The 16,623-nt window shown below is 47.6% G+C and overlaps 2 protein-coding genes across 5 annotated transcripts in view; one reads left to right on the top strand and one right to left on the bottom strand.

Moving 5' to 3' along the window:
* The window catches only part of IQCB1 (IQ motif containing B1), a 149,991-nt gene that overhangs the window by 16,252 nt on the left and 117,116 nt on the right, over window positions 1–16,623 (bottom strand). The window contains exon 1 of one of the 3 annotated variants that reach the window (XM_075181172.1): window positions 1,867–2,187. The exons of the other annotated variants lie outside the window; for them this stretch is intronic. The gene's annotated coding sequence lies outside the window, so the exon portion shown is untranslated. Of the gene's footprint in view, window positions 1–1,866; window positions 2,188–16,623 lie in introns of those variants that run through there. 3 annotated transcript variants of the gene reach the window in all.
* On the top strand, window positions 2,352–11,746 carry EAF2 (ELL associated factor 2). Of its 2 annotated transcripts, none has more exons than XM_075181175.1 (6): window positions 2,352–2,525; window positions 7,195–7,289; window positions 7,587–7,723; window positions 7,863–8,008; window positions 8,310–8,537; window positions 9,969–11,746. In XM_075181175.1, exons 1-6 carry the CDS (start codon window positions 2,423–2,425, stop codon window positions 9,986–9,988), a joined length of 729 nt encoding a protein of 242 aa, XP_075037276.1. In that variant the 5' UTR covers window positions 2,352–2,422; the 3' UTR covers window positions 9,989–11,746. The 2 variants fall into 2 exon arrangements, with proteins under 2 accessions (XP_075037276.1, XP_075037275.1); XM_075181174.1 differs by having other exon boundaries at window positions 2,355–2,525; window positions 9,955–11,746.

The following is a 16,623-nucleotide window of genomic DNA, read 5'->3' as shown; positions in this document are numbered from 1 at the left end:
TAGCAGTGTACTAGCCTGGGGTGGAGGGTGAGGGGTACTAGCAGTGTACTAGCCTGGGGTGGAGGGTGAGGGGGGTGCCAGCAGTGTACTAGCCTGGGGTGGAGGGTGAGGGGTACTAGCAGTGTACTAGCCTGGGGTGGAGGGTGAGGGGGTGCCAGCAGTGTACTAGCCTGGGGTGGAGGGTGAGGTGGTGCCAGCAGTGTACTAGCCTAGGGTGGAGGGTGAGGTGGTGCCAGCAGTGTACTAGCCTGGGGTGGAGGGTGAGGGGGTGCCAGCAGTGTACTAGCCTGGGGTGGAGGGTGAGGTGGTGCCAGCAGTGTACTAGCCTGGGGTGGAGGGTGAGGTGGTGCCAGCAGTGTACTAGCCTGGGGTGGAGGGTGAGGGGGTGCCAGCAGTGTACTAGCCTGGGGTAGAGGGTGAGGGGTGCTAGCAGTGTACTAGCCTGGGGTGGAGGGTGAGGGGGGTGCCAGCAGTGTACTAGCCTGGGGTGGAGGGTGAGGGGGTGCCAGCAGTGTACTAGCCTGGGGTGGAGAGTGAGGGGGTGCCAGCAGTGTACTAGCCTGGGGTGGAGGGTGAGGTGGTGTCAGCAGTGTACTAGCCTGGGGTGGAGGGTGAGGGGCCCTAGCAGTGTACTAGCCTGGGGTGGAGAGTGAGGTGGTGCCAGCAGTGTACTAGCCTGGGGTGGAGGGTGAGGGGTGCCAGCAGTGTACTAGCCTGGGGTGGAGAGTGAGGGGGTGCCAGCAGTGTACTAGCCTGGGGTGGAGGGTGAGGGGGTCCTAGCAGTGTACTAGCCTGGGGTGGAGAGTGAGGTGGTGCCAGCAGTGTACTAGCCTGGGGTGGAGAGTGAGGGGCCCTAGCAGTGTACTAGCCTGGGGTGGAGAGTGAGGGGCCCTAGCAGTGTACTAGCCTGGGGTGGAGAGTGAGGGGCCCTAGCAGTGTACTAGCCTGGGGTGGAGAGTGAGGGGCCCTAGCAGTGTACTAGCCTGGGGTGGAGAGTGAGGGGCCCTAGCAGTGTACTAGCCTGGGGTGGAGGGTGAGGGGGTGCCAGCAGTGTACTAGCCTGGGGTGGAGAGTGAGGGGTCCTAGCAGTGTACTAGCCTGGGGTGGAGAGTGAGGGGCCCTAGCAGTGTACTAGCCTGGGGTGGAGAGTGAGGGGTCCTAGCAGTGTACTAGCCTGGGGTGGAGGGTGAGGGGCCCTAGCAGTGTACTAGCCTGGGGTGGAGAGTGAGGGGCCCTAGCAGTGTACTAGCCTGGGGTGGAGAGTGAGGGGTCCTAGCAGTGTACTAGCCTGGGGTGGAGGGTGAGGGGCCCTAGCAGTGTACTAGCCTGGGGTGGAGAGTGAGGGGCCCTAGCAGTGTACTAGCCTGGGGTGGAGAGTGAGGGGTCCTAGCAGTGTACTAGCCTGGGGTGGAGGGTGAGGGGCCCTAGCAGTGTACTAGCCTGGGGTGGAGAGTGAGGGGCCCTAGCAGTGTACTAGCCTGGGGTGGAGAGTGAGGGGTCCTAGCAGTGTACTAGCCTGGGGTGGAGAGTGAGGGGCCCTAGCAGTGTACTAGCCTGGGGTGGAGAGTGAGGGGTCCTAGCAGTGTACTAGCCTGGGGTGGAGAGTGAGGGGTCCTAGCAGTGTACTAGCCTGGGGTGGAGAGTGAGGGGTCCTAGCAGTGTACTAGCCTGGGGTGGAGAGTGAGGGGTCCTAGCAGTGTACTAGCCTGGGGTGGAGGGTGAGGGGCCCTAGCAGTGTACTAGCCTGGGGTGGAAGGTGAGGGCGGCCTGGTCCCTGAATCAGACCCCGCTGCAGCTAGAAACAATGTGCAAGAAACAGGAGCAGAACATTGTGACCTGTGTGTCCCGTACAATGAGTATACCCACCACAGGGTGCACCGGCTCTCTGCACCACACACACCGGAGCCACGACGTCGCTTAGCAACCACTAACAACTCCAGCCGGGATCAGCGCTAAGCCCAGGCCTCAGACGCTTTGCATGCCGGGAGATCAGAGTTTATGTTAGGGACGATTGCGTAAATTTCTTCGGAACACTAAAGACTGACAGTCTGTTCTTGCTCTGTCTCCTAAGTATGAGCCATTTTGGCGAGGTCCCTATGTCTGGGCTCAAAGTTCTGATATCCGGAACAATGGCCGCCGTGCTGCTGTCACAGGCACAGAACTGGGGACAGTTCCTGCACAGTGGTCGCTACACAACCTTCCTCTAGAAAACACATCGCTGTCAAACTCAGTCTTCTCCCAGCAACAGGCGAGGTGGGCGGAGCTATACACAGACGTGGAGCGTACACCGACGAATCAGCGCGCCCCTTTCTGCATAGCGGCCAATGAGCAGCTGGCCTGAGGCCTGGCTCCGCCCCGCACTAGGTGGCTTACGGTGTAGCCGGCTGTCTGAGGCAGATGGTCGGGGCCGGCGGCGGGCAGGATGAATGGAGCGGCCTGTTCCCTGTTTGACACCAAGGAGCGGGTGCTGAAACTCGGGGAGAGCTTCGAGAAGCAGCCCCGGAGCGGATTCCACACAATCCGATGTGAGGGGGGTGTAGGATGGGGGCTATGGGGGGCTATGGGGTGTATGGGGAGGATTGTGGGGTGTTGTGGGAGGCGGGCTGTAGGGGTTATGGGGTGTAGGAGGAGAGTTATGGGGTGTAGGAGGAGAGTTATGGGGTGATGTAGAATGGGGGTTCTGGGGTGATGTAGAATGGGGGTTCTGGGGTGTAGGAGGAGAGTTATGGGGAGGATTATGGGGTGTTGTAGGAAGAGGGCTATAGGGTTTATGGGCTGGTGTAAGATGGGGGCTATGGGAGGATTGTGGGGTGGTGTAGGAGGAGGGCTGTAGGGGTTATGGGGCGGTGTAGAATGGGGGTTATGGGGTGTAGGAGGAGAGTTATGGGGTGTAGGATGGGGTTATGGGGTGTAGGAGGAGAGTTATGGGGTGTAGGATGGGGTTATGGGGTGTAGGAGGAGAGTTATGGGATGATGTAGGATGGGGGTTCTGGGGTGATGTAGAATGGGGGTTCTGGGGTGTAGGAGGAGAGTTATGGGGAGGATTATGGGGTGTTGTAGGAAGAGGGCTATAGGGTTTATGGGCTGGTGTAAGTCTATGGGGTGTATGGGGAGGATTGTGGGGTGGTGTAGGAGGAGGGCTGTAGGGGTTATGGGGCGGTGTAGAATGGGGGTTATGGGGTGGGTGTAGGAGGAGAGTTATGGGATGATGTAGAATGGAGGTTATGGGGTGTAGAATGGGGGTTGTAGGATAGGATTTGTGGTGCAGGGTGGAGTTGTAGGACACAGGAGAGTAGTTTAGGATTATAATCTTCACCAGTACCTCTGAGGGGTGATATTGAGGCTGTAGGGTTATTTTTTGGTTGGCATTGTGCTGTGCTATGTAACTTACGGAGGTGGTGGTGATTGGGTAACTGATGCAAAGAGTGGGGGATGACTTTGGCACTGGTGCCAACTGAGTAGTATTGGGGTGGGGGGTTGTTGTTGGCAGTGATACTAGTAGGGTTGGGTCATCTGGCATCAAACCACTCACCTTGCTGGTTTTGGGAAGGGGGTGGGGGGGGGGGGATAAGTAGGGTCAGTTGCTGGTGACAGCTGCAGTGCTTGGGGTTGTGCTGTCTGGGCCACCAGTCACGGGTGTCTGGGGCAGCATGCTTTAGGAGTTGCTGGTATTGGGGCCTCCAGGGTGGGATGCATATCATTAGTCGTGGCCCCTATGGTGTAACTTATTTATTTTTTTTAGATGCCAAAGAAATTGGGGTATTACTATTGGAGTTCTAGTGAAGGTGTAGATGAACAATTATTAGGGGAGTTTGGTGTTAGGTGAAATCTATTAGCAGAAGTTTCCCTATTTTGTATTGCAGATTATACTTAAAGCCTCAATAATTATTAATAGAGTACTGTACCATTAGTACAGTTTGCACATACAAGAATAGTGGGTGCTTCGGGTGTATGTAGTTGGACTTGTATAAGCCACAATCTTAGAAAATGATCCACTGCTTTTTATTGAGCTGCTGTGTGTGACTACTTCTGTAATATCGCATTATGTAATATAGGATAGACTGGTCTCAGGCAGAGTCTGGTTTGTACAATATATTAATAAGTCAGCAGGTTGGTTGCCGGTGACTCTGATAGCTTTGTGTGGTGACTTTTGTGGGACCTTAATGAAGCATTAGATGTTGCAGACGTTGGCCGGTGTTTGTTGAGGTTTCAGGATGAGGTGTCTCAGAATGAACTTTCCACCAGCACATGTTACTGCCAGGAAACAGCTGTGTGCTCTCCGGTTCTGCAGTGCTAAATTAGAAGTGCGTGAACTGCGACTGTCCCCAAAATACCTTAATTGTAGAGAGAACCTAAATCCAGGATGATGCCCCAGCGGCGCTAACTTGCTATAGGCAGCAGGGTTTAATGCACTTTTTTATTACAATGCATAAGTGATACAAGCATGCTTTATATAGTGTGGAAGTGTTTCCTTACATGGGAATGGATGAGTACATTGCTGTTTAAGTTGTGCTGCATGAATAAAGCACCTTAGAGTACACGGACTATTAACACTGACCTAAATCTGTCCTCTCATTATCTGCGCTGAACCAAAATGTAGCATTCAAATTAATTTATTTCAGGTGATTGACAGCTGTCTCTGTGTTTTTAAGCATAGAAACTTTTTAGATCTGCAGTGATTATGTTAACACTTAATGGGGAACTTTGATGCACAGGAAAAAAAAAAGGTGCTCTAACTCATGGCAAAAAAATCAGATTCTGGGTTATTGCATCTTTTCCCTTTCACCAACGTCTATAAATGCCCCCCACTATGTTTTTAAGGAAATTTGTAATTGTTAGTGAAAATTTATATAAAAATTGATATATTTTAAAAATACATCTTACCAGAAAATTTGTTACTTTAAACTCCAAAAATGGCACGATCTGATGTCTGGGTCTTGCTTGGTTCACGAACAGTCTGTTCTGCTGCTAGTGAGAGATCTGAATTGCTGCCAGATATTAATATTATTGGACGTTGCAGCCAAGCAGATCTAAATTAAATCATTAAAGGCAAAATAACTGAATCTTTATCCTGATCTATTTTTCTATTGTAAATATTAGGTAAATTAGTGTAATAAATATATAAACAGACTTTTATATTATTATTTTTATTTATATGGCGCCACAAAGGGTCCGCAGCGTCGTACATAGGAGAGACCAGAACACGGCGTACAGGGAAGTACAAAAAGTAAAACAAAGTGCAAATGAATTGACAGGTAGACCGGGCAGAGAGGTATGAGAGAATAAAGAATGGCTGGGAGCCAGAAAGGGGAAGGAAGAGAGGTGGGGAGTGGACTACAGTAGGATGGGCCTGGACCCAGGAGTGTGGGCCCAAGTAGCAGGACCAGAGCCAGTAATGGAGGAGATCGAGGCAGGAACCCAGAGTAGAGGTTGAGGAATAACGCTGGGGTGACGGAAGCAACAGGAAGGTGACGGGAGGAGGACACAAGTAACGGAGGGCCCTGCTCGTGGGAGCTTACAATCTAGAGGAGGGAGCCTAAAGAAAAAATACCAGGGGGTTTTGGGGTGAGGCGACTGGAAATCTGAATGTAGAGTAAAGAACAAGGGCCGTTGAAATGAGGAGGGGAAGACAGGGTGAGATCTGGGGGACTCCAGCGGGAAGTGGAGAAGATGGGGAGGAGGAGCCTGAGGTATAAACAAAGATAAAGTGGTTAGAGAGATAGGAGGTGACCCAAGAGAGTGCGGTGTCGGAAAGGCTGATGGAGTGAAGGGTGATCTACTGCATCAAAGGCTGCAGAGAGGTCCAAGAGGATGAGCAGGTCATTGGTTACTTTGGTCAGGGCGGTTACAGTGGATTGTAGGGGGCAGAATCCAGATTGAAGAGGATCGAGGAATTTAAAGGCTGAAAGGGATGGGGTGATAGTTGGAAAGGGAGGTGGGGGCAAGATTTGTCTTTGTTTGTTTTTTAGAATAGGTGACACCCAAGCGTTTTTGAAGGATGAAGAGAAGATACCAGCGGAGAGAGATAAGTTGACTAGGTGGCAAGGTGGGAGCAGGTTGTAGGCAAGAGGGTTCCAAGGACATGGGAGGGAATAGGATCGGGGGGGTGGGTAACAGGAGTAGAGAGAGGACTTCATTATCTGAGGTGAGGTGGAAGGAGCACAAAGGATGATGGCTGAAGGGCAAGGTGTGTGGGGGGGGGGGGTTATGAGGGATATGGGAGGAGTAGATTTCATCTCTGGTGGTTTTGAATTTGGAGGTGAGGAAATTGGCAAATTGAAAGTCAGTGGTAGTGATACGGGGGGGGGGGGAGGGTAAGGAGTCGAAAGTGAAGATGAGGCAATGGGTGTTGGAAGACTGAGCTAATATGACGGACTTGAAGAATGATTGTTTGGTTAGGGAGAGGGCCGAGCTGTTGGAGGAGACAATGGACTTGAAGTGAAAAGAATTTTCCAGGGAACGAGATTTTCTTCAGTGACGTTGGAAAGTGCGTGAACGTTTTTTGAGGAAGCCGTGTGTGAGCTTAGAGTCCCAGGGTTGGGGGTTGAAACAGCGGTGGTGGGGGCAGGTGGTGTCTAGGACCGAAGAGAGGGAGTGGTTTGTAAAGTGAGGTCACCAGGTGGGGACAGGTCACGGTGGTTAAGGGGAAGCGGAGAGTTTCAAGGGAGGAGGATAAGATGGTGGTGTCGAGGGTGTCTTGTGATGCCGAGTGAGAGTGTGTTTAGGGGAGTGGGAGGTGAGGAGATGATGGTCAGACAAATGTTACTAGCCGTATCGGTAGAACGTGTCTTCCACTCGATTACCATTGTTTCTGTGTCGATCATAAACCCCTTATTAGATCCCCAACCCCCCTTTTCTGGTTATTCATGTGCGATAATCCTCTTGGAAAACAATAACTTGTGGCTGTTGTCGGACGTGAAATTATTGGTGGTGGGGGGGGGGGGGGGTATTTATGACAGTGTCCCAAAAGGTCAGTGGTCATCTGTACCCCACTGGTTTAAGCACAATTCAGTGGAGGCCATTCCTGCTGAGCTTGTGTTCAGTGCTCCTGTCAGATAAGTGCTGGGGGAAATGTAATTTTCGAACGCAATCCCCCCATAGTTTACCATGTAATTGGAACTCTCTCCCCTTTCATCTTATTTGTGGAAGGTTCAGAATTAATATTTATTATAAAATGTGTTTCTTTTCCACTAGATGATTTCAAGCCGGCCTCCATCGATACGTCCTGTGAAGGGGACCTGGAAGTGGGGAAAGGGGAACAGGTGACGATTACTCTGCCGAATCTTGAGGTGAGTGTTGTGTCTTTAGTTGTCGTGTTTTCCGCGTTGCTCGTTCGTTCGGTTCAGTAGTCAGCGGTATATGACTGGGATATTTAAATCCAAAATTAATCCTTTGTCCACTGTCTTTACTGTGATCAGGAATGTGCGGTTTAATATTTATTTAGCAATAAACCTGTGTGCTCAGACTTCCTATCTGTACAATATAACATGCACACGTGGCTGTATAACTGGGAGAGTTTCCTATTTATAAACCATTGTTCTTTATTTGGTACAAACTTGTGACAAGTGTTATCCCTTCCCTTGCAGGGATCCACCACTCCTGTGACAGTATTTAAAGGGTCGAAGCGACCCTACCTGAGGGAATGTATTCTGATAGTGAATCATGACACGGGCGAGTGTCGGCTGGAGAAGCTTAGCAGTAATATCAGTGTGAAGAAGACCAGGTACGTTGTGGATTATCTGCTCCAGGACGACACGTCATCACTTTCAGCACATTGGCTCTGAATAACTGAGATATTCGGCCCACAGGGCAGCCCACACCTGAGCATAGGTTATTCCACATCCTATTTTCCTCTTCCCTAGAGCTGAAGGAAGCAGCAAGATACAGTCCCGTATTGAACAGCAGCAACAACAGATGCGAACTGCAACCAAAACTCCAACAAGTGGCAAGAGCCCCCCACCCCTGGGAAAGCTGTCTCCCACCTCCCCCATGGATGACATCGAGAAGGGTCTGTGTTTATAGTAATGACCGTTGCTGTGTCTCCCCTTGTACAGCTGTGCACTTGTGTTTATTAACCCCTTCAGGGCTACTGTGCCCATTACCCACCATCTTGGTTGGCACCAGCAGATTCTGATACTGTTGACAGATTTCTCTATTTATTATTCAGAATGTTTTCGCTATTAGAACCTCGGAGCGTCTGTTTTTCTGTCCTTGTGGAGACATCGCACAAGTTCTAAGCTGCAGAATATAACAGTACATGATAGGTGCCCACCATTTATAACGGTGTCCGCGTCTGTTTGTCTCGGCAGAGCTCATGGCAGAGGCCAGTGTTATTGACCAGATGAGCAGCTCGGACAGCTCATCCGAATCTAAGAGCTCCTCCTCCAGCAGCGGCGACAGCTCCAGCGAGTCCGAGGACGAGGGGAGCAAATCCTCCCACCCGCCATCCATGCCACAGCTGCACCAATCCTCTTCCAGCATGGAGAGCGGGCACACCAAGGCTCAGAACAATGGAGGCCAACTGATGAGTACACTGAGTGAGTGTTTTACAAGCTACCGACCCCGCGTTCTGCAGATGTCCACGACTCCGACTCCGTCACCTCATAAGTCTGACCTTGTGGTGTTTTGGTTTTTGTTTTACTTTTTTGGGTAGTACACGAGTCTTTCTGGTTGTACAATTAAAGCCTGCTGGCATTAGCCAATGACAGTCATGTGGCCGGGTGCCTTATACTCGTTCCCCCTGAAGCAGTGAGGGGATATCAGATACACTGTACTAGAGTCTATATTTATGATTGTAGTTTGTTTGTTTTTTTGAGAAAATTGGGGGGGGGGGGGGGGGGGAGATAAGTGGACTTTGCACTAAGCACCCCCCATAAAATAAAGGATCTAAGTTTAAATTATATAGGATAATTTGGTTGCCTTGTCCCGTTTATAGGTGCAGATATTGGGACAATGTTAGCGGATTCTGTGCAAGGCTTGTGTCACTGAGATGTGTTATTACTATAAGACTGCAGAGTCGTCCTCTGTATTACACAACGTGTTCCGTGATGATAACACAGACTAGGTGTTACACCCATGTGACTCTTATGTCTGTGTCACCATTTCTCCTTCTACCCAAGAAACTTGCAGTTTGTTTTATGTTTTGTTGCTGTTTGGGACAACAAGGGATATATTCTTGTAGCCTAATAATTAGCTGCTTATTTATGTCTGTTGGTGAATGGAAAAACAGACAAAAATCATAAATTGTTCCATCATTTTTCCCATATCGGAGCGATGCCAAAAATATACATAGAAAATAGTTCTACTGAAAACAGGGATGTGTCTTATAATGTACTAGAGATGGAAACGGGAATGTGTTTTATAATGTACTAGGGATGGAAATGGGAATGTGTTTTATTATAAATATATATATATATATATATATATATATATATATATATATATATATATATATATATATATATATATATATGGCAGCACGGTGGCGTAGTGGTTAGCACTTCTGCCTTACATAACTGGGGTCATGAGTTCAATTCCTGACCATGGTCTTATCTGTGAGGAGTTTGTATGTTCTCCCCGTGTTTGCGTGGGTTTCCTCCCACACTCCAATGGGGCAGGGACTGATGTGAGTGAGTTCTCTGTACAGCGCTGCGGAATTAGTGGCGCTATATAAATAAATGATGATGATGATAATGTACTCGGGGATGGAAACAGGGAATGTGTTTTATAATGTACTAGGGATGGAAACAGGGATGTGTTGTCTCTGCTTATTCATTTGTGATTGGCTGAGCGTATAGGATGTGATACTGCAACAAAACTAGTGAATACTTTAACCTGGACCTTTTTGTCTGTCAAAACATGTTATTGTAAACCTATAAGAAATGATACTTTCTCTGTACGGTTCCATGGGTGGCGATGGGCTGTACTGATGCGATCCCTGTCTTTTTGTTTCAGGGAACGATCTCCAGTTGAGCGAGTCTGGAAGTGACAGTGACGACTGAAACCTGGAGCGATCTGTTTACTGTCCTGTTCCACGTACTATTGATTCAGTATTTGTTTTGCACTAGATCTTCTTATTGACTGAGGTGAATGATTTGCTAAAATATCTGATCTAGCTATTGATTAGCATCTCGGGGCAGTCACTGCCCCTACGTCAGCTGCCTTGTACCCTCACTGCCTCTATCTACTTGAACTTTCAGGATGACCAAGTTGCTACACTTTATTTTTTGACTTGTTTCATTGACCGTTCTAAAGCAATACAACCTGAATAAAGGTGACATCACTGATACTCTGCATCCTTACACTATGCAAAGATATTGCTGTATTGTGTGAAGAGGAAAGAGATCCAAGTCCACCAACCCTTTAGGAGAATCAGGATAACCTCTATTAACGTCCTCGGTCAAGCAATGATTTTATTCATAATTTTAAGCCAGAAATGTATTTGGATCTCCGGCTGTTTTTCTGTATAGTGCAATAATCATTTCAGCAGAAAAAGGATAATGGGGTTTTTCAGCCGTTTCTTATATAAATGCACCACAATTGCCTTTACGGTGTCTGCCGAGTGCAGAAGACTGGTAGCCAGGGACCAGCAACGTTACCATTATATGGAGACTGAGCAACTTGTCAAGTTTAATATAGAACAAACCTTCCCAGATCTATTCCTCTGAGCATACAGGCCAGGAGAGGGATTCCCCTGTTTAAGCACAGATGTTGATCACTATTTAAGTGGTTATGATTTGAGCTTCCTGGGTTTAAGCCAAGAAAGACTTAAGATCTGGCCTGCATGTGGCCACAACTAAGATCTAATGACCTAGACGGATTCTGACGTAGATTTCGTATGATGGATAATCCTGATCCTATCACTGCAAGATCAAGAATATTAATCATGATCGATTAGTAAAAGGAAGGGGTCTTGTAAGCGTGTTTATGGTAACCCTTTCTCTTTGTGTTAGATCTGGGGATGTGTAGAGTGCAAGCTCTTGGGAGACAAGCTGGGAAAGAGAATAAATCTCGCATTGTTTCCTTCCTCTTATGGCCCTATGAGGTCCTGACATGTTTGGTATCTTCTGGTGCAGCCCATATAAAGCTTTAGAATTCGGTTATATACAATGTGAAGTATTTGAGGCTTTATAACATTACTACAGGAAAGTATTAAGTACTTAGATTATATAAGACGATGCCTCTGCTGTTAGTTCATCATATTACTCAGTGATCTATTATTCCTGACTAGTGGCAATTGGAGGCTGGTTATTCTCTAAGTCTGGGGTCTTCAGCCATTTACATGCTGGTATTTAATGTACACGGATGGAGCAAATCTACATCATGAAATCTGTCGGTGTCTGTTTATGATTATTGGGCACAAAAAGCTGAATATTAATAACTAAAACTTTGGGTCATTAGTTTTTATGTCTGAACTCCAAAGAACCATTTAATTCAACCCCTGTTAGTCCCTCAGGTCCAAACTGTGCCTAACTGTCGCTCTGTGTCCCCCAGGGTAACCCCCCCCCACCCCCTCTGGGCTGTGCAGGTTATTTTATTGGTTAATTATTTATATAAATGCCAACATCTTCTGTAGCGCTGTACAGGGCACGTGGTACTCACAGGGCGTTATAACCAGAACATGAGCTAATAGGAGTCATCATCCTGCTCCGTGCGCTTTACTATCAGTTTGTTTTATTCATTTAACATTATCTTCTGCAGGAACGTTTCAGGTGCGGACATAAATAAATACAATATTTAAGATTTACATGTTGGACTCTGTGGGTTTATATTCCATATATTGTGTTATGTTTCCTATCAGTGTGTTTTACCGAACAGCACCCTGTGACTGTATATATATTTCTCTCTCATCCTATCTGGGGGACACTGCTACCATGGGTTGTGAGAGTGGAGGTAGAGTTGGCACTTAACAGATTAACTTTGTTAATGTATCAAAGCTGACAACCCCCCTCCCCTCTGTAACCCCCTGTAGCCTCTCCAGTCTTAGGTAAGTGCTATTAGTTATTTTATCGCTTACCAATAAATATTGTCTGCTGCGATTGTTGTGGTTCCAACTTGCAATGCGATATATTGGCACAAGCAAAAGAATAATAATTCAATAATAAAAGTACAGCCAATTACATACGCGAGCGCTCTGGATCCAGCTTACAGTCATTCAATCCTGAAGTCTGTGGTCAAAAGACTGACTGTTGGCCCCAGTGCCCTGCTTATATACAGTTAGTGATACAGTGAAAACAATACAGATGATTTGGCATGTTGCCATAGGTTCAGGCTGGTCCAGTGTAATAAAGGTCATTGGCCAGTTCAAATGATGCCCTCCAAGGGTGGGGGTCAGCTCTCCAAAAGATTCATACTAATCTTCCTGCCGAAAGCTGGTTCAAACTGGTCTATGTACATTACACACACAATACCATTCTGATCATTTGTTCCCTATAATCTATATCTTGCATGCGCAAGGTGCGATCCATTGGGCGATTTGAACCGGACGTCTGCGGGTAAATAGGGGAGTAGAATGATCCTAGACATGATATGTTTCCTGTATCCTGAACGTTAGCTCTCTCTAAAGTGTGTATAACATTATAATATTTAACCATAAACTCTGCTACATTTGGTCATAAAAAGCTGTGTTGGAACTATTTTTAATATGAACTAATAACAAGTGTGTGTTTGTGTAAATGCGTGTGCGTCATTTATCGTGTGATTGCGTCATAACAAGTGGCGTACTGATCGCAAATGCACGGTAAAACAATATTAATCAGTTTGATTTACTTCATCCAATTATTTGACTTCGACAGTGCCCAAGGGAGTTGGGCTTACTGTTAATGACAGGATGAAATATTCATTTTTAAATTTTTTTCTACTAACTTTTAACTTGCAGCAGTGTGTTCTGTTATACAGACCACTTATTAGACCGTGAGAGCCGGACGGCTCTCGCTAACATCAGAAATTGTATTTTATTTTCTCTCTTAAAAACTACTTGGTGCTGACAAGCAGCTTATAGCCTCTGCCACGCTGATTTAAAACCAATATACTGGCGCTGTCAGAAACGGCAAAGAGTGACACTAATCGGAACGCCAGGGACTGCCATATTAGAAGATACCAAGTCCCCTCCTCAGCAAAGGAAGGTACTTGTTCCTCCAGAAAAACGTCCACCAGGAATCTGCTATTAGCATCTGCTGCATAATATAGATGTAGCAGATTGCCTTGTGAGCAGCAGAAAACTCGAGAGGTGCAGTTTTCCTGCCCCCCTCCCCCCCTACAGTCTGAATCAGGTGAGATATTCCAAGGGCGCCAAATCTGCCCGGGAAAACACAGCAGCAGACGCTCTCTGGGACACTGAGTTGCTGACAGACCTCTCCTGCTCTATAAGATATCTTGGCCTGATTGGAAGGCTTAGTTCCATTTTTTTTCCTGCATCTCTATATCATAGATAGGGGAATATTGAAATTAATAAAATCTAGAATACTAATTGCATAACAAATAGCTTTAGTAGGGGATACTAATTGTTGATTCTGTCATAGATTAGTTAGTATCTCTGTGGGTGATTGCCTGTATTCATTCATTTACTGTTACACTGTTCTCTTAAAAGAAAGGTCTGATAAGGGAAAGGCACCTTGGGCAAAATATTACATCTGTTCCAAGTGTAAGAATAAGTTACCAATGGGACTACAGGACCCGGGGGCGCCTTGTGCTGACTGCAGTGGGGGTACCCTGGCCGTGCAGGCTCAGGTTGGCACCAGCATGTGCAAAATCCCTGACACGGTGGGTTGAGACATTGGTTAAGCTGCTATCTAAACCCACAGAGATTTCAGCCGTTGCAGCAGTTCTGCCCTTTACCTCAGGAGCAATTGACCCCCTAGTAACAGACGGGACTACGGGGACTGCTGAGTCCACAGATTTGGGACAGGCTAGAGCTCCGTCTGTCCTCACCTCACAAGACCTTCCTACAGGAGAACCAACTTGGTCGGCTTCCCTAGTTAGAGGACTTGATAAGTTGAACCGGTTCTTGTATGTACCAAGACCTTTACCCAAAAATAAGAGACACTGATCCACTAACCCCCTTCTGACCCCCTCTGATTCGGAGGGATCACCAGAAGAAGAGGGTGAGCTGATAGAAAACTCTGATTTTACACAGGTCATAGACCCCGAAGAGTCTTCCAGATATCGGTATTGACCACCTGGTGGTAGCTGATCGTCAGACATTAGGTATTCTGGATCTAGAAGAGACTAGAACATCAAATCAAAGTCTTCAAAAAAGCTAGGAACTGTGTGATCCGCTTTCCTCCATCAGTAGAATTGAAGGAAATGGCGGAAGCATCCTGGAAACAACCAGATATGAAATGTACTGTTTCGCGAAGGTATCTGGCTTTATATCCATTACAGAAAGAGGATATCAATCAATGGTAACAGGTTCCAAGGGTTGATTCACCGGTGGCACGCTTAGCACGAAACACAACACTCCCTATCCCAGGGACAGCCACCCTGCAGGATAATACTGACTGCAAAATATTTTTATTTTTTAAAGTCTATCTACACTGCGGCAGGTACGTCAATAAGACCTATGTTTTCACCGGCATGAGTTGCCAGGGCTATGGAAACGTAGGCTGACCAATTAACAGCAGGTCTGCAAAATTCTGAATTACTTCCCCTTGCCCTGCATCTCGAGGAGGCTTTGGGATACTTATACGTGGCAACCCAGAATGCAGCCTCCATTTCTTCATCAGTAGCGGCCAAGGAGAACCTTATGGCTCAGGTGCTGGGATGCAGACATGGAATCAAAAAAGTCGTTTGAATACCTCCCTTATTCTGTGGGAGTGTTATTCGGACCTGAACTGGACAGCATAATTTGCCAGGCCACAGGAGCCAAAAGCAGCTTCCTTCCTGTAAATGTTGCAAAACCTAGGACACCGAGGTTTGGTTAATTTCGGTAGTCCTTTCGAGGGGGCTCTGCTGGCCGGGCCCAGACACACAGACCGAGAACTTCGACCTCTAGAGGACCCTCGTATAGAGGTAGGTCTTCCTTCTCCATGACACGTCCATCTCCCAAGCTTTCAGAAAAGCAGTATATTTGGCGGTCTTCCTCCTCTCCTTACGACTGTGGGAGTGGGTGGACGTCTGCTGCTGTTCAGAGATCAGTGGGCAGCGTCCTCAGAAGACCATTTGGATTCGGGGGATCATGACTAGAGGATACATGATGGATCTATCAGGTCCGGCTCCTTGACGGTTCTACGCAATCCACTTACCCCATGAAACTCAAAAGAGGCGATGCTTACATGTGTTGCCTCTCTACTTTCCGCCGGAGTCATCCGCCAGGTTCCGGAACACTAAAGAGACAGGTTCTATTCTAATCTCTTTTTGGTCCCAAAGCTGGACGGCTCATTCTGGCCTGTGCTAAATCTAAAGCAGTTAAATTGTCTCGCCTAAGGGTGATCAGGTTTTGAATGGAATCCCTCAGGTCAGTCATCTATAGATTGGCACCAGATCCATTCATGGCATCTATAGACATCAAAGATGCCTACCTTCACATACCAATCTGGAAGGCTGGACAGGCCCTTCTCAGATTTGCAGTGGGACCGTCTCACTACCTACCAATTCAGAGCTCTCCCATTTGGCCTTTCAACCGAACCAAGAGTATTTACAAAAGTAATGGAAGCCTGTCTTCATGCCAGAGGAGTGCAAATAGTGCTCTATCTGGACGATCTGCTCATAAAAGCCTCCTCAGCTCTCCTGCTGAATTGGCACCTGGTCCTCACTATCAGGACCCTGGAGATGCACGGATTGCTCATAAATCAAGAATAGTAACAATTGATTCCATGCCAGAAAATGACCTTTCTGGGACTAAGCATGGACACCAACAAACAAAAGGTTTTCCTTCCGGAGGACAAGTCTCAATCCCTGAGGAATTTGACAGCTCAGGGTATGGCTGTAGACCGTTGGTCCACTTGTCAATGCGTCTATTGGGAAAGATTGTATCGACTTTCGAGACCATTCCTTATGCTCGGCTGCACTCGCGCTTCTTCCAATGGGACCTCTTGAGGAAGTGGTCAGGGTCCCACCTAGGATTGGAGAGACAGCTGATGCAATTGTCACCAGAGGCTAAGGCTTCTCTCAGATGGTGGACAGTCCAGGACAATTTAACAGTGGGAAGCTCCTTTGCCTCATGGTTCTGGATCTTCGTAACCACAGACACCAGTCTGACAGGATGGGGGGCTGTGGTACTTCAGTTATGGCTCCAGGAACTCTGGACTGTTCGGGATGCTTCTCTCCCTATCAACATTCTTGAGTTAAAAGCCATGCTAATGGCCATAAAGAGAGCCCAGGCGATACTTCACGAACACCCAGTCCGTCTGCAGTCCGACAATGCGACGGCAGTGTCTTGTGTAAACAGACAGGGGGGCACCAGGATCGCAGGAGTAATGAAGGTGGCTGCTTAGATATTGACCTGGGCAGAGAACCATGTTCCCGCTATATTGGCAATAATTATCCCAGGAATCCAAAACTGGGAAGCAGACTTTCTCAGCCAACATTCGATATTTCCGGGAGAATGGTCGCTCCATCCGGAGGTCTTTCAGTCTCTGATCCTATGATGGGGGATTCCAGACCTGGACTTAATGGCATCACGTC

Source organism: Mixophyes fleayi, chromosome 7 (assembly GCF_038048845.1).
Source record: "Mixophyes fleayi isolate aMixFle1 chromosome 7, aMixFle1.hap1, whole genome shotgun sequence".
In the NCBI taxonomy this organism is placed as follows: domain Eukaryota; kingdom Metazoa; phylum Chordata; class Amphibia; order Anura; family Limnodynastidae; genus Mixophyes; species Mixophyes fleayi.
This window is presented reverse-complemented; position numbering and strand designations above follow the sequence as displayed.